The 17,753-nt window shown below is 37.8% G+C and overlaps 3 protein-coding genes across 4 annotated transcripts; 2 read left to right on the forward strand and 1 right to left on the reverse strand.

Moving 5' to 3' along the window:
- Positions 1-27: 27 nt before the first annotated feature.
- Positions 28-2,057, reverse strand: LOC133846467 (peroxisomal membrane protein PEX13). Of its 2 annotated transcripts, none has more exons than XM_062281466.1 (4): positions 1,859-2,057; positions 1,213-1,806; positions 923-1,152; positions 28-752 (listed from the first exon to the last, which is right to left on the reverse strand). In XM_062281466.1, exons 2-4 carry the CDS (start codon positions 1,779-1,781, stop codon positions 328-330), a joined length of 1,224 nt encoding a protein of 407 aa, XP_062137450.1. In that variant the 5' UTR covers positions 1,782-1,806; positions 1,859-2,057; the 3' UTR covers positions 28-327. The 2 variants fall into 2 exon arrangements, with proteins under 2 accessions (XP_062137450.1, XP_062137449.1); XM_062281465.1 differs by having other exon boundaries at positions 1,213-1,788; positions 1,859-2,055.
- Positions 2,058-2,324: 267 nt separating this feature from the next.
- On the forward strand, positions 2,325-4,988 carry LOC133846465 (WD repeat-containing protein CG11141). The gene is made up of 4 exons (XM_062281463.1): positions 2,325-2,655; positions 2,765-3,049; positions 3,102-4,198; positions 4,257-4,988. The coding sequence occupies exons 1-4, from the start codon at positions 2,443-2,445 to the stop codon at positions 4,771-4,773; spliced, it is 2,112 nt and encodes a 703-aa protein (XP_062137447.1). The 5' UTR covers positions 2,325-2,442; the 3' UTR covers positions 4,774-4,988.
- Positions 4,989-6,874: 1,886 nt separating this feature from the next.
- On the forward strand, positions 6,875-12,772 carry LOC133841710 (inositol-3-phosphate synthase). Its single transcript, XM_062274393.1, has 4 exons — positions 6,875-7,267; positions 10,114-10,812; positions 10,872-11,582; positions 11,649-12,772. The coding sequence occupies exons 1-4, from the start codon at positions 7,139-7,141 to the stop codon at positions 11,796-11,798; spliced, it is 1,689 nt and encodes a 562-aa protein (XP_062130377.1). The 5' UTR covers positions 6,875-7,138; the 3' UTR covers positions 11,799-12,772.
- The last annotated feature ends 4,981 nt before the right edge of the window (positions 12,773-17,753 follow it).

Genomic DNA, 17,753 nt, shown 5'->3' on the forward strand with positions numbered 1-17,753 from the left:
GAATTTAGAATAAAAAATGTGTATGCATTTTGGTTTTGCACTAATTTATTAGCATTGAGGACAAATTCGCGATATAATGGCTTTGCAATTTGCAAACAATAAATACAGTTTTCATTAAAATTCGGTAATGGGGGAAAGGTTTGCGTGCACCCGGAATGTATTCCCCATTTCGATAGCAACTCGGAAATATCAGAAACTTAAATATTAAATAAAGATGAGGGTAATTAACAGTACAAAAGTCACCACGTTTCAATCAATACGGACTGTTTGACTTATATTAAGGTATATACGATTTCCTTTGGCTTAAGATTACTTTGTGAAAGGGCTTTAGGCAAAACCTTCGTCGAGAATCGTTGCTGCCGTCGATGGCGGACCCAACGGCTGCTGTTGCTGGGCAGCTAAACTAAAGTCGTAGTTCATTTGCTGTTCAAAGGGCGGATTAGGGAATGCATTTGCAGAAAGATTCATCAGTTCAGGTTGTGGTTGCATTGGCTTTGTGTTGATCTCCTGTCGTTCCTGCCGCAGTTGATGTGGGGATTTCACATAATTGATTGGTACTATGCCTGAGGTCTGTCCGTTTGTGGAGGCCAATGCCCAACCCGAGTTGAGCAGCTGCAGAGTCTGTTGAATCTCGCGGGGAGCCACTTGAATTGTTTGGCCGGCACGCAACGACAACTCGCCTTCATTGCGAGCTTGAAAATCGTAAACAGCTTGTGTCTGAATCGGTGCGGTCCACTTGGCGGGGTTGCGAGCTAATTGGATTGAACGATTACAAATGAAGGTAAAGCAAAACAATAACAATAAGAATAAAAATGCAAACGCGTTTGGCTTATCTAGCTTCAGCTATATCTGGATGAGCTGGGTCAGTTCAAAGTGCTGTGATAAGATAAACCAGGCGTTCAATGTTCGCAAGCATACAAACCTTCTTCCTGTGCCGTATTCGTAACTGTGCCCAGCAACTTCATGATCAGATAAGGAGCCGTAAAGATGAAGCTAATGAAAGCCAGCACTGGCCAAGGGGATGTGCCTTTGCGTGGCACGTGTGGCCCATTGCCTTGCTGTCCACTCTTATCATTGAGAGCTTCGGCAAAGGCCTTCTTAAATGCATCTGACGAAGGGTCCATGTTAGACAAGCGCAGCCAGTAAAGAATTCTGTGAAAGCAGTTTCTCATTAACATAAATCTTTTCAAAGTATCATTGCATAGGACTTACTTTCTGTAAATCCAATTTAAGCCACGGAAGATGGCAAAAGATGCCCAGAATTGTGAGAACACGCTGCGCAGGCGGCCAAAGTTGGCGGCCACGCCGAGAATGGCACGAAAGGAACTTGTTAACGCAAAGAATGTGGAGTCCAGCATGGACGCAATGTTTGCAATGGCAGACACCAACGATTCGATGCTTTGAAAAGCTGGACGCGAACTGGCCTCGGCCATTTGGATGAATCGTTGCTCTGGATCGCTGGCGTTCATTCCACCAAATCGATTGTAGCCGCCGTAGCCACCGCCAAAGGCACCTAATCCTGCCATGCTACCATATCCTCCATAGCCACCGCCATAGCCAGCTCCAAAGCCGCCCAATCCACCCGTATTATAGCTGCCAAATCCCATTCCATATCCACCAGGATTTCCGTAACCTCCCCCATAACCATAGGAACTCTGCTGTTGGAAGGGGGACTGTGGCACTGGGGGAGGGGCTGGAAGTGACCTCACATTGCCGTACGGTGTGCTCAGTATGGGTGACTCGTTTATAACGGCACTTCGAAGATTATTGTTGTCGCCCATGTTGTTGCTGCACAATAAAAAGAATCTGTAATTTAATGAACTTTGGCCCAGTTGAAATAATATTTAGTTCTTTGTACCTGTGCACGTCAATTTACTGGGCCTTGATTATTGTTTACTTGCTTAACTGTTGACTGGAGAGTTAAATAAATTTAGGTTTTACTTCAGCGCTGGTGTAATTTAATAATATTAATATTATTAAAAACAACAGTAGCGTTTTTAACAACTTTTTCTCCGTCGTTCGATCAATTATCGATTCACAAGGGGACTCTTATTATTTCGATACGCGACACTACCGATTATAAAAAAAAAACAACACAATCGTACATCGACTCAATAATTATCGATATCTTGTATAGAAAAATTTAAATTAACGGATAATGTTGGCAAAAATTGTATTTAAATTGTATAACGTATTTTGGAGTAAGCCATTAAAAATGTAATAATTTATGTGATATATTCCTTTATGCAAAACAAATACTTATTTTAGTCGACAATCAATAATTGGAAAAGGTGGCAACCCAGCAACTTATTATTGAGCTGCCAAAGGTATCGAATATATAAACAAACTCAGTTTACAAGTTTTGTGGTTTTAGGGGCGGCAGGCGTAAACAAACTTTCAGTCATTATTTTTAATTTAATATTGTAGTAAAATCTGGCTAAAATGGCCAACAGCAAAGAGATGTGCCTAAGAGAATGGGCGCCACTTACCGAAGTAATGGAGCTTATTCCAGCAGCACGGCGGGGTTTCTTTCCCTCAAACTTAAATATTACCTGTGTGGATGCTATTGAAGACTTCCTTGCTTTGGGTAGCGACGCGGGTATAGTCTTCTGGTATAATCGTCGGTCCGGTGAAATGCAGAAACTCAAAGCAGAGGTAAGCACAGTTGGTCAATATATAGGACTATGACTCACATTCTTAGCTTTGCGTGCTTACAAATCATTCCGTTTCGTTTTGTGTGCTTCCCCTTCCAATACCCGTATAGGTATCTACACGTATAACGTGCGTAAAGATAGTAAATTCAGTGGAATACATGGTGGCAGCTGGCAGTGCTAACGGTCAAGTTAGCGTTTTTCAAATTCAAAAGGAGCTGCCACCGGACTTGGACTTGGTTGCACCTTGCACACGCAGCAAACCCATTGAACGCTATACGATTCGGGATCTGCACCGTTGTGTAGTCAGCTGCTGTGAGTGGTCCAAGAATGGCATGAAGTTGTATTCGGGGGACCGACAAGGCGTTGTTGTCCTCACGGAATTTGATTATCAGACGGTAAGCAAAGTAGATTTTATTTACATTATAATCTTAAGTCATATTTCTACAGCATCAAAGTAAATCCTTGGAGATACTCAGTGAAGCTTATGAGATTGTACAGCTTAGCGTTTATCAGAGTTATTTGTTGGTGGCCACACTTTATCGCTGCATCGTCTGTCGACGCGATGTCCAGACCAATAAGTGGCAAATCACTCAAGTTGGCAAAAAGGATCGCAAACAACTTATCGACTGCGGTGGAGTATTCCTAAAACCATCGACAACGTCAACGACAACAGATAACGTGCCACAAATCATTTGCGGACGACCAGGACTACGTTTTTGGGTAGCCGATGCCCTTGGAAATGTTGCCAAGACAATTATCTTTAACGAGGCGGTGTTAAAGAATCCCGCCTGGGAGATTCCATTGCTGAATCCTAAGCAACGCAGCCATCTATCAAATGGCACTGATGCAGCTGTTGCTAGCGGCAGCAACGATGCCTTTGTGGCCAGTAGAAACTTTCGTGAAATTAATTTATACGATGGCCGGGATGCGCTGCTAGTCACCCATGACGATGCCACATTGTACATACTTAATCTGGAACGCTTGAGAGTTGAGGCCTCAGCTAGTGGCTTTCGTAAGATTTTGGATTTCTGTGTTTGCGGCAAGGAAATATTTGTGCTAGAAGGCGAGCGTTCGTTGCTTCGCTTAGCTCCAATGCCGGAGCCTCCGAATAAAACGGCGAAGGTTATATTCAATCCAATGATGCCGCCACCGTTGCCAATGATGGGTGCTTCACCCTACTCTAAGCTGGAACTAGAATCACCAGTGGAAATGGAGCCAACGTTAAATAGCGCTGAGGAGTGCTTTGAATTGCCAGCCATAGAAAAACTGGACTTGAATGTACCTGTCGAGCTGGCCGTTGAGTCTCCATTGACCCAGCAAAATCGTCGCTTGGAAATCTTTCAGCGGATCGGTGAGATGGACTTCGATCAATCCATTTTGCACACCAGCGGCACAACGAGCCACAAGAAGCGTAAAGTTTCGGTGGGCAAACAAAATGCAGTTGTCGGAGGAATCGTGGAAATCGGACAAGAGACACATGAACGCAGATTGCCTTTGACCAGTGCGGCAACTCTCATGGAAGCCAGTTACTGCCAAATGGAGAAGTAAGTTTTAATTATGAAGTATGAAATATTTTACTTATTGGCATATTATTTTCCACAGCAATGGATTGGTTTCTCCAATGGATATGAAAGCCGCGTTCATACAGCATCTGCCGGATGCGTTGACTCCAACCACGTTGCAGAAAACCATTGCGGAAAAGGCCAAAACATTGGCAGCCGAATTGGATTTACCAGAAGTGCATTTGGCTCCAGTCAATGAGGAGGAGCTACGCTCTAAGCTTACGCCACAGACAACTACATCGTTGATCAACTGTTATCCCTCCAGGCTTGAGACGACCAGCGTGCAGACAACGCCACGCAAAAAAGCCGCAATTGACGATGCTGAAGATTACAGTACTGGGCAGCCTGTGGATGGCATTTGTGCGAGCACCTCAAAGGCCTCGGTGGCTCCCTTAAAATTTGTGAAATCTCAACCAAAGTGCGACGATCCATCCAAACAGGAATACACAAGTTTTCTGCCTGATTTCCGTTGCGCTGGCGATCCATTCAAAAAGGAGGCGGCACCGCCAACAGCTGATTCGAATTCATCTAGTGAATGGGAATTCCTGGATAACTAAACCCAGACCAGTATTTTATGTTTATTTAGTTCAGCATAGAGTTGAAAGTTTATATTAACGCTTACAAGTTTTGCACGTTTAATTGGTGGTATTATTTTTAATTCGTTCTCTTTTAATTGGTTTTAAACTATAGTATTTTTGATTCTATGTTGTGTGCTTCAAATTGTGATTATCATGTGTTAATGTTGTTAAATTAAAGCTTATTGTACAAAAGATCTACATATAATATATATAAAATTTTACTAAAATGTAAATTAGTCTTAATGAATCAAACTTAAGTCATTGCATTTAAGAGCATCTGTGAAACGTAATTTGATTATTATAAGTTGCAAACATTTTATATTTTTAAGGCCTTAGAGCATCTCTGACATGCATATTGCTTTTTAAAAAACTGACTGTAAGTCTAAGAGCCTTTTACATAATCCAATAAAAATAATATACAATACACACATCAAACTCAGACGCAGGAAACGAATTTCTTACTGATTATATTTGCATGACTTGGCGAAAGTGACGATCATGTGCATAATTGTTATCCACGATATTACTGCATGTGAGGGAAACGAGACGCCCACAAAAAATCCCATGCATATCAATTGAAAGATTAATGTAGTGAGCTCTTAAAGACATGCTTAATTTTAAGTAAAACTAGTGAGCGAATATAATTTCAAATTAGGAATGAACTTTTAAAGGGAGTGTAGTAGAAAATTGAAAACTAATCAATAAATTCAAAATTTTGTATTAGCTCTAATAAATTCGATTATTATTAAATTTATGTACATAATTAAAAACAATTCAGTTCATATTATTAAAGTTATGTAATTAAAAATAATTAAAAACAATTCAGTATAGGCCTAGCTTAATAGTTGATAATTAAAAGTATGCTTGTATATTTTAATGAAATAAAAAAACAACGATATATCCAATTTCATTAAAGGTATATTAACATATGAACATCGAGATGAAGAACCCAAGTTATTATGAATCGTTCCATGGAGCAATATCTAATACATAACTTTTACGATAATTGATAGATGTATTAAAGCATTTCAACCCTCTCTCTTCAAAGCCCAGCCTATTCATACCATATTGATGAACAAATTGTAATTTGAGAGCTGCTCTCTGCGGTCAATTGACTGCAATGATGGAAAGTTTTTGCATGCACTTTAATGGGACGCATCTAGAAATTTCTAGGAGCACAACTTTGAAAGTTAAAGCTAGTATGATTGACAACCTTGAAAAATGAGCGAGGTAGCGTTAGTTAATAGAAAAATAAAATGACACTCGCATTTGAGCAGTCAAATCATAACAAATAAATTTACGCGCCTAAAATTTTCCACCACGAAACCGAGCCAATGATTGAAATTGAAATTATGTCTATACACTTTGTACTTAGAATGAATGAAGAGCTTCTGTTCACGAGCTTCAACAAATCACTCTGGGAAAACGAGAAAAATTTCTATGTAATAATGCTTTAATTAATTTCAGTCCGTCCTGTTCTCTCTGCTTTATTCAGGCATTAACAGGTCCATGCCAAATACTGCTAGGTTTTGTACTCGGCATGTAATTTCAATAACTCAAATACTCAAATGTGTGTGTGAAAAGCGAATATTTCCCTTAATAAGTTTAATGGTTCAAAACTTTCAAAAAATTCACAATCTTAGCAGTTCATTAGTGGTTCCGTGAACAGTGCCTGGAGAACGAACGTTTGATTTATCTATTGGCAGCCAACGCGCGAAGAGCAACAGGTCTGCCTAATTGGATATTCATAATTTTCGGAGTTCACCATGTTCTTGCTAATTTTATGTTGTTTCTTTTTGTGGATTCGAAAATATTTACTTTTGCCAAAAATTTAAAACCGTTTAATGCGGCGATCTGTTGTGATAACTTTTTTCTGGACTCAACTGAAATTTGAAATGCAAACACACACACGCTCGCACATGCATCCAAGTCAGCGTACGTGCTCTCTTTGTGTGGGAGAGGAACGCTCTCTGTACGACAAAGCCGGCAAATTGGCGTGTTTCTCTTGACAGAACAAAGAGTGCCGTATAGAAATGGCTTGGCATCGCGGCAAATAAAAGCGCGTCACAATGCGCTCTTGTTCTCATTAGACGGTGAACTTTTGCTTTGCACGGATCCCAGAATTTCTTAGACCGAAAATTCGCGTCAAAATCAGCAACGGCAAAACCACAAAAAAAAAAACAACAACAATTAGTGAGGGAGGCAGAAAATTCCTGTCCAAAACAAAAAGCAGCGATAAATTATAAACATAAAGTGTTGGGCAGTAATTGATTGAATTGTTTCGAAACGCAAAAAGCATTCCATTCCAACAAAGCTTAAATCGTATCGTATTTTTGTGCTGAAAATGAAGCCCACAAAGAACTCGACGCTGGAAGTCATCTCACCCAAAGTACACGTGGACGATGAGTACATTGAGACGGACTACGATTATCAAACTTCGCATGTTAAACGCAGTGCCGGCGGCCAAATTCAGGTAAGTTTTTGACCAGCATTTACTATCACATAATCAATGCAGCAAAAAGCTTTCGTTGGAGGATCAAACTGGAAGTGTTGTGGGAAAGTACAGTCCAGTGTTCTATTAAGGGACACGTATGTGCCCTAAAACTTTCCATTGATTAGCAGATGTACCGATGCACAGTCAATATTGATATAGTCATCATCATATAGACAACATATAGATATGGGCTGACAGCGCCAAAAATTGATTGTAATCCAATAAAAGGGAAAAATGGTGCGGGTGACGTCCTCAATTTTATTGATTCTCATATACATTTTCCCAAAAACAGCTGATAAAGCATTAACCGCGTAAGCGTGATATTTGCCCATGTCCAATTATGAACACCAATACACATGCATGTCCGCCATGCACACACACAGTAGGTAAATACGCTCCCCTTTCCATTTTGTTGGTGGCGTGTTTCCCTTTCGATAATGCGCAGGCGTCATTCGCATTTTTAATTTTGTTATGAATTGCAGTGGAATTGTCTCGCATTTTGTTTGTCCACACATTCGATATGTTAGCTAATCAGCCAAGTTCTGTTTATAAAAGACATGCATTCTGTTTGTAAATACAAACTGTGTGTCTCTGTTTACCGCCTCTGTCGCTTCCACTGTTAGAGACACTTGATGCACTTCCCATGTTCAAGGTCAATGTTATGGCCGCCGACATGCCAGCTGATAGGCCAAAGAGCGAACTGCCAGCAATTCATAAGGGTAATTTTCTGCAAAGAGAAAACGGAATTGATGCTCTTAGATTATTGCTTTGCAAACACACATACACATATAAGCTATGACTACAGTTTGAGAGCAATTGCTCAGATACATTAATAAGCAAAATGTAAACAACTTAATAGGGGAGTGATAATCCTTTCTCACTTTATAAAATGTTAATTTTTTTTTAATTGTTGATAAGTCAAACTCATTATCTATAAAAACTAGAAATGCAAATTAGACTTAGAGAGCTATTTTAAGCCAAGCCAGGTTTAGAATATCAATAAAACTACTTTCATCTTGTCAAATTAAAAACAATACTACTTTTGTTAACAGTTAATAGCTTTATTTTGAAGAGTTTGATATTAATTTAATAATATTATTTTTTGGTAAATAAGTTATTATTTTATAAGTTATTATTTTATCTGCAAATATTTCAATGATGCTTATACAAATAATAAGAAAATAGTATTAAAAAAGTAAATATTGTTTGTTCTTCAAAATGAAGAAATTATAATAATGGAGTGGCCAGAATAAATATAATACTAATTTATTTCATTAGTTGCTAGAGAGTATTCACAATCTACATAACATACGTTTCTTCTGTTTTTTTTTAACTTATTCGCCAGCTGTTAACAGTAATTGGTAATCAGAACCACAAGCTGGATCATAATGGCCATATGTGTCTGTTTGTTGTTTCTAAGCAAACAAGTTTCGGCTGATATTTCTTTTGGGATTGCATAAGTTTTCACACAGCTCGCGATCCAAAGAAAGTTTATAGTATTGTGATCAACTTAAGCAATCGTACGATATTTCTAATTTAAATCTGTTCACATGCGAATATGCTAATTAGCCGGCCGGCTAGCTGGCAAATGGCAACAACAAGTGTGAACTTTGGACTCGCAACACGTTTTTAAATTATTATTGATATTAATATTATCATCTTAACATACATATTTATAAGCATTCGGCAGCTAATGAACAGGCTCCCCAGAACCCACAGAGTCAAACACCTGCGCTGACAAATCACCGATATCAGCCGACAGAATCTTGATTTTGTATTCGCTTCGCTCTTATCACGAGAAGGGAATAAACGATTCGCGTGATTTTTTTTTTTTTTTTTGGTTCTTGGGTAGGCATCACGTCTAAATTATCTTGACCTGATAAGCATATTGGTTAGCTCATTAATTCTTGGCATAGGCCAGGAATTCATAATTGATACATCACCCCATCTTTAAAAGCGTTTTAATGGCATTAATAAATCAGTGTCAAAAGAGCTCAAGGACTTTCAAGATCTAGACTGTAGATTCTAGAGACACCAAATTAATCGACCAATACTTCTAAAAGTATTACAATTTAACCACGCCTCTCAAAACAAATTAATAAATCAATCAAGTACATATAATGCAAAATATAATAATTTTAAACTAGAGACTGGAGTTTTGGGCTATATAATAACAATCGTATTTTAGTCATATTCTCCTAATTTCATTATTATGGAACAATAAACTTCAAAGTTATTGTTTTTTTTGTAATCCCTAAATAGTATACAGTAAGTATTTCAGGACTTAATTTGAGGACGGAGTTAAAAAGAAAAAATAATCATTCAAATATATCAAACAATATGTAAATATAATAGGGAATGGAAATCTCTCTGTGCAAAGTGATGGAGATTTCAAAATCATCTTCATCTGGCATTTCAAATCTTCCAAATTTGGTTTTCAGATGGAATTTGGTTGATTATAACATTTGTCCTGAAAAGGTTAAAATTTAGAAACAAATAATAATTTTCAGCTATAAAGAGTCTTGGTGAATAATAATCGCTTTCTATAAAGTTTCTGACAATTGTATTACTTTAGAATAATAAACTATAAAATGAGTATTGCTTTTTATTCCCCAAATATGTTAGGAGTTGGAAAGCAACAAAAGAATAATTTAGAAACTATAGATTAGAGATTACACCATAGTATATTGATAAACAGAATCTAATTATTAGCTGATAATTTCATAAAAGAGTCGAGCCCACTCAACTGTACATTTCAAATTTGTTAATCTCCATCTCCTGCTTATCTCAAGTATAACTTATCTCTTATCTCGTATCACTTGCAGGTGCACCCGCAGACGACGTCGCTGAAGATACGCACTGGTCGCCATGTGCCCAAGCTGGGCGTCATGCTCGTCGGCTGGGGTGGCAACAATGGCTCCACTCTGACCGCTGCCCTCGAGGCCAATCGTCGCCAGCTGCAGTGGCGCACCAAGGGAGGAGTGCAGCAAGCCAATTGGTTTGGTTCCATCACTCAGGCGTCGACTGTGTTCATTGGGTCCGATGAAGCAGGCAGCGATGTGTATGTGCCAATGAAGGAGCTGCTACCCATGGTGGAACCGAATGACATTGCTATCGATGGCTGGGACATCAGTGGCTATCATTTGGGCGATGCCATGCGACGTGCCGAGGTGCTGGATGTGGGACTCCAGGAGCAGCTCTATGAGCAGTTGTCGGCACTGAAGCCACGTCCTTCCATCTACGATCCGGACTTTATTGCCGCCAATCAGTCGGAGCGTGCCGATAATCTGATCAAGGGCACCAAGCTGGAGCAGTACGAGCAAGTGCGTCGCGATATTCGTGACTTTAAGCAGCGCAGCGGCGTCGAGACTGTCATTGTGCTGTGGACTGCGAATACGGAACGCTTCTGCGATGTGAAGGCGGGTCTGAATGCCACCAGCAAGGAGCTGCTGGCCTCGCTGCAGGCCAACAAACCGGAGGTGTCGCCTTCGACCATCTTTGCCATGGCCAGCATTGCTGAAGGCGTAAGTAGCCTTGATACTCCATCTCTTCACTCGGTTTCTAAATTCTCATTTCCTTGCAGTGTACTTATATTAATGGCTCGCCGCAAAACACTTTTGTGCCTGGCCTGATTGAGTTGGCGGAGGAGAAGCAGGTTTTCATTGCTGGCGATGACTTCAAGTCGGGTCAGACCAAGATCAAATCGGTGCTGGTTGATTTCCTGGTGGGCGCCGGCATTAAGCCTGTGTCCATTGTTAGCTACAATCATTTGGGCAACAACGATGGCAAGAATCTCTCGGCACCGCAGCAATTCCGCTCCAAGGAGATCTCGAAGAGCAATGTCGTCGACGACATGGTCGCATCCAACAATCTGCTGTATGCACCCAACGAGCATCCCGACCACGTGGTCGTCATCAAGTATGTGCCCTATGTGCGCGACAGCAAGCGTGCCATGGATGAATACACCTCCGAGATCATGATGGGTGGCCACAACACCTTGGTCATCCATAACACGTGCGAGGATTCCCTCCTGGCCACACCGCTCATCCTCGATCTGGTCGTACTCGCCGAGCTGAGCTCGCGCATCCAGCTGCGCAGTGCCGAGCGTGAGGCAGCTCCATGGGTGCCCTTCAAACCGGTGCTCTCATTGCTCAGCTATCTGTGCAAGGCGCCGTTGGTGCCACGTGGCTCCCAGGTGGTCAACTCGCTGTTCCGTCAGCGAGCTGCCATTGAGAACATCTTGCGTGGCTGTATCGGCCTGCCGCCCATCTCCCATCTGACCTTGGAGCAGCGGGTAAGCTACAAAACTATATTTATCTCCGGCTCTGCATAGCTGATTTATTCTTTCAATTCCTTGCAGTTTGATTTCTCCACCATTACGAATGAGCCGCCACAGAAGAAGGCTAAGCTGCTCGGTCAGAACTGTGCCGTGGAGTCCAGCTCGAAGCTGCAGGCCAATGGACACACCAATGGCACCGCCAAGCTGGCCGCCAATGGGAATGGACATTGAGGACGTCAAGCAAAAGAACAGTATGCTACATGGGAAAATTGTAGTATATATATCCTATATATATAACGTTTACATATATATCATATATGAATATACATATATGTATTTGTTAGATTACAAACTAATCTTAAGTTACACTTATCAAATAAATTTCAAACCACCTAAAATTTGTTCTGCGATACAGTTTGGGAGTCACCTTTAGAGAGCAATTGGAGTGTCCAAGTATATATCGAATAAACTTTAAACCACATACAGTTTGAGAGCCACATGTTATGTTGATTTGTTTAGAATATACACGTTTCGGCATTGACTTAGGTTATTTCGCGTTCCGCATCAATCTGCTCGCATATTTATATATTTTTCGGCTGCCCCGACAATCGATTGTTTAACAAATATGCACTATTTTTATTCGAATACCGTACATTACCCATATGGTACCAAGAACAAAATATGTACACAAATACTTAAAATTTTGGCAGCAAATTTACATACACTTAAGTTGCAGAAACAAAAATGTTTAGGTTTTAATTACTTGGCTGCACGAATACGAAATACTCTCTGTTCCGTCATGAAGTTACTTGATGAACGCATTTTTCACTACGAGCGGTAGATGGCGCTTTATCATATGTAGACTGTTCGCAATATGAAGTCTGCACGATTATTGCTAAAAATAATACACGCAGCTGCTAAATGCGTTTACTACATTTTTAGTTTCTGTTAAAAATTCGAATTGATATATAAATTTACAAGCAGCTGTAATCAATTTAAATTATATGTATGTAGATATTTCAAGTTGCACTTTGTTTATATTAGGACAAGCCTAAAAATAGGCTACGAAAATTTTCATTCGCATATTTAGCGGCCTTCGGATTATTTGGCCAATTTTAATCATAGCAAGATAGCAAGCACATACAAACAAACAAAACATACAAAATATTTGGGAATTGGATTTCCTAGCGTATAGTTAAAATATTCTGAAAATACATTCTGTAGAGGAGCAGATTGGTAGAAACACGACCCGATATAGTGGCAGGTTGCTAACATAGAAGCAGACTCGCTAGGAGACTCCTATCAGCTAGACCGTTGAGGCGATTAAAGCGTCAAGGTCTTGCCAAAACGTTCACCCAATTCTAAACTTCACATACACTCCTTAAACTAATATAAAGTTTGGCCCAAGAAATACATTTTTTCCCAGTATTGTTATACAAGTAGTACTATTTTCTTCCTGCTGTATATGCTATAAAGAAGCTAATTATTTAAAAAATGTTAAAATATAAAAATATTATTATTTATTTATTTCCATGTTAATTATTATACAAAATAATATAATAACTAAAAGAAGGGAGTGCTAGCTACTAAGGCTGTATTAAAATATTAAATACTAGTATAACTATTATTCTGCAGGCTACAAGGACTAATATCAAAGAGAAAAATATCATATGCGAAAATATTATTTAGTTTACAAACGATGGATATTCTTATTCTGGTTTAGCATTAAGCTAGGTTTTGGGTAAATTTTCAACACCAAGATAAGCAAAAATATAAGGAATAAGGTTTCAACTCAACTAAAATAATTATGTGGAGTAATATTAGCATCTGATTTCAAAGTGAACAAGTAAGAAAGTTACAGTCGAGTGTGCTCGACTGTGAGATACCCGCTACCCATTTTTAATAAGGGCAAAATATTGCGGTATTATTTTCAAAATATACCGAAAATACTAAAAAATACTAAAAATATACCAAATTGTATGTTTGGTATATCGATACAGCACACCATTCAAAATATACCATAGACGGCACAATGTACCAGATTGTCAGCCAAAGCAACTAAGAGCCCTAGTAATTAGGCGTTTTTGCCCATACAAAAGTATTTCTTTAATATCTTCCACAATTTTTATCCGATCGCAACCAAATTTTCTGGAATCATAACTACTATAGTAATTATTGTATACACCAAAATTCGTAACTCTAGCTTTAAAAAGGGTAGGTAGCTAGGTATAAAAAGAACATATAGTATGCGAAAACATTATTTTTATACCCGCTACCCATAGGGTAGAAGGGTATTATAACTTACTGCCGACAGGAAATGTATGTAACAGGTAGAAGGAGGCATCTCCGACCCTATAAAGTATATATATTCTTGATGAGCGTCAACAGCCGAGACGATCTAGCCATGTCCGTCTGTCCGTATGAACACCTTGATCTTAGAGACTAGAGACTTAGAGATAGAGCTATAATTTCGACAGCATTTGTAATGTTTGCACGCAGATCAAGTTTGTGTCAAATTTTTGACACGTCCCCTTCCGCCCCTGCAAATCAAAAAAATCGAATAACAAGCGTAATTTTAAAGCTAGAGTTGCGAATTTTGGTATATACAATATACAATAATAACTATAGTAGTTATGATTCCTGACTGTAGCTTTCTTACTTGTTTTGTTTTATTTACAAAATACGGATGAATGGTTTTGGATAAATTTTCAATACCAATTTAATAACAATAACTTTAGGAAGCTATAAAAGCAAAAATATATACGGCGTAGCTTTCAAGTGTTTCAACGATACTAGAAACAATTATTTTAATCTGAAAATTTGTATAATTGTAGGCATATATGCACACATGTTTCTTATAATGTGATTTGAAATAATCATATTTCTTAAAAATATGTTTTGTTTATGAAAAATTGTTATTAATCATAATTTTTTTTTTTTTTTATTATTTTTTTATCAACTTTTTTTTGTGTACTTAACATTTATCCACATTCCTTATCTTATTCTGAAATTATTAAATTTGTGGCTTCTCTCGAAAGAATGCAAATTAAACAAACAATTAATAACAATTCAATAAGTGTTTGGATTATAGGAAAGTGAATGGAATGTCAGGTGTGAGTAAAGTCGAACCCCAATCGTATTTTGTTGTGGCCTCATCAGCTAATGGATTGTTACTCATACGCTGACCGAAGTCAGCTCTTGATAGCCGTTCTTTTGTGATTGATAAGTTCATCATATTCAACCATAATTAGTGGTCTACCTACAAACACGTCTATATATAACACTAAACACTTTCAAAATTGCAGCTCACGATGTTTTGTCCGTTGTTTTTTCTTACACTTGCATAGAAGGTTATTCGATAAGATATGTGCACAATTTCAGCTTTCTTGTTTATACAAGAATTAAGATCTATAAGTGAGTGACGATTAAGAGAATCGCTGACTTTGTGACTCCTCAAATATAAGCTGCATTTCGCATCTTGCAACATTCTGTGTTTATGCCAATGCTGAAGATACGCTGACTTGACAAAGTTCCATGTTGAAGCGTGGGCGTTTAGAATGCTTTTGTTGGATTCAATTTCGATGAAGAAATATCCATCTTGTTGGGCTACCGAATAGCATATCGGTTAATGAACTTTGTAGGCTTCAACATAATTTTATGGATCATTTTTAATTGGCAAATGTATTCTTAACTATTTTGCGAATATGTAGATCATTGAAATATGTATAAGTATTTCTTTCAGTGCACTGGGAAACAATTAATTAAGCGGCAATATCAAGAGTTAAGCATTTTGAACTATTTGCAGGAGAATTCAATGACACTTAATTGAATGCTTCAAAGCACATCATACCATTTAATTACCAAGGGGCTCTATTTGTTTGTCTGTCTGCATACGCACAACATAACATACTTATAGATAGATAGATACATTCGTATCTATAAGTGGGAGTATCTATTTGGACAATGCGAGTCAAAGGCTCGACCAAAAGGTGTAACTCTGTCGTGTAACAGAAAAAAAAGGCTTGGCGTGTCAATGTCAAATAGTCAGTCTGACAGTTCCTGAGAGTGTATCGGTGAGTGTGAGAATGAGTATCTGTGTGTATGTGTGTGTGTGTGTGTGAGCATAAATTTCGTAAAACAGTCTAAAGGTGTGTCCCCCAAAGCACATTTCGCATTTCGTTTTGAAGGATTTGCCATAATTTCAAACTCAACAAGGAACAGGAACTTTTTGCTCGCGTGCAAAAATGTCAAAGACTAACCACAGATAGTATATAGTATATATATATATGTATATATCTGACACACACGTGTGTGCTTTGACCAGCCCACTCGATTGACCCCTATATCGAGGTAATTCGTAATGCCCCCCGCATAAGATTTGTTAATGCGGCCTTGAAGCGCTTTGGTCTAATTTATTTTAATCTCGACACGTGGTTTGTATTAAGTTTATTCCCAGTAAATATTTAATTGAAATTAACTTATGCTAAACTAACTAGATTTGCACTTACTCTACTCTAACGGAACCATTTGCGGCTTGCAACCTTTGTGGCACAGAGCTGAAAGTAACTCGAGAACTCTAGATCACAGATGCCTTAGAAGTGAATCAATCGACACAGTTTCAGGCGGAGTAACTCTCATGGTTAATACGCTTTTAATGACATGCAAATTATGACATCAGAATACCCTGCAAAAGGTGTTCGCATACTTTTAGTTTTGCATTTACGATGATTACTATATTTGTATATAAATGTGAATTCACTTTGCACTTCTCTTTATGTCAGTATTTCAAATTTCTCTCTTTCTTCAACGCGGTTAAAGAGACTAAATTCAATCTAGTTTTTGATGATCTCAGAGTCATCAAATCTGATGCGCGTCGAATGTATTCGCAGATCAAGTTTCTTTAAATAGTCTCTGTGTCTTCCGCTTTCTCAGAAATCGACTGCACTTTAATTCAGCTAAATATTAGAAGATACATAAACAAGTTCTGCTACGATGTGTACTATAGCATCCGAATATTTGCGAATTTTTGGCATAGCACACACAAGTTTTGCAAGTGTTTGAATTGTATTGTTATTAATAACTTATAGGTTTAAGTATTCAAGAGACAATCGATGAATGCAGCTGATAAATGTGTCTTCTATACTTCTGACTGTAACTAGTTTTCCAGCTGTTTTTAATTTTGAATTTCAAACGGTTAAATTATAAAAATAACAGCGCTGTCTATATGATTTATTTTTAGTATTATTTATATTTTTATATATTACTTGTATTATATATTATATTTATACCCGCTACCCAAAAATTAACAGGATATTATAACTTTGTGCCTCCAGGAAATGTATGTAACAGACAGAAAGAAGCACTCTATGGTATATTTTTAATGCAGTACTATATAAATATACCAAATACAGTCTTGGATATATTTTTAGTATTTTGTGGTATATATATTTGGTATATTTTAAAATTAAATCATTTGATAAAATTAAAATTATTTTAAAATTAAATTAAAACACTGTTTTGCTTGGATAACGTGAATCTCACAGTCAATTATACTCCACTGTAGATTTCTTACTTGCTTTAGATTATTTGGTAATAAAATTAGTAGTTATTCAAAGATGACTCATTCGAAGTATTTGTACTCTTTTACAACTAATCAAGGCGCATGACGTTTGATTAAATATTGCTTATAAGATTTAAGAAAAAAAGTACATAAAATTAATTGATTGGGAATACTCGACTATGCGATACCTTGTAAATATTTATATGTAAAACGATCAATTTATTTGTTAATGAACAAAAGTTATTATAAAGTAATACACATTAGATTTTACAGACGTATTAAAGTAAACCTTTACAAATTGCAAAAACGTTCGACATAATACCAATGGGTAATACATAATTCTAATTTAGTTCTCTTGAAATTTAGTACATTTTCAACTTAACTGCTTCAGTTGTTGCTTAAGCATTTATTCGTTTATTTGTTGCTACTGACTACTAACCAAAACCCATGCGATTTATATAGAGACTTTTCGAGTTTAGGTATTTGAGGCAAACGTTTCATAATTGGAAAACGGTTTTGATAATTAGCCAGAATACCAATTTAGTCACCTTGAAGTTTAGTGCACTTTAAACTTAACAACTTCGGTTCACTTGTTTCTTTAACTAAGATTTACTTACGTATACTCA

The sequence above is a fragment of the Drosophila sulfurigaster genome, chromosome 3 (genome assembly GCF_023558435.1).
Source record: "Drosophila sulfurigaster albostrigata strain 15112-1811.04 chromosome 3, ASM2355843v2, whole genome shotgun sequence".
Classification (NCBI taxonomy): Eukaryota; Metazoa; Arthropoda; class Insecta; order Diptera; family Drosophilidae; genus Drosophila; species Drosophila sulfurigaster.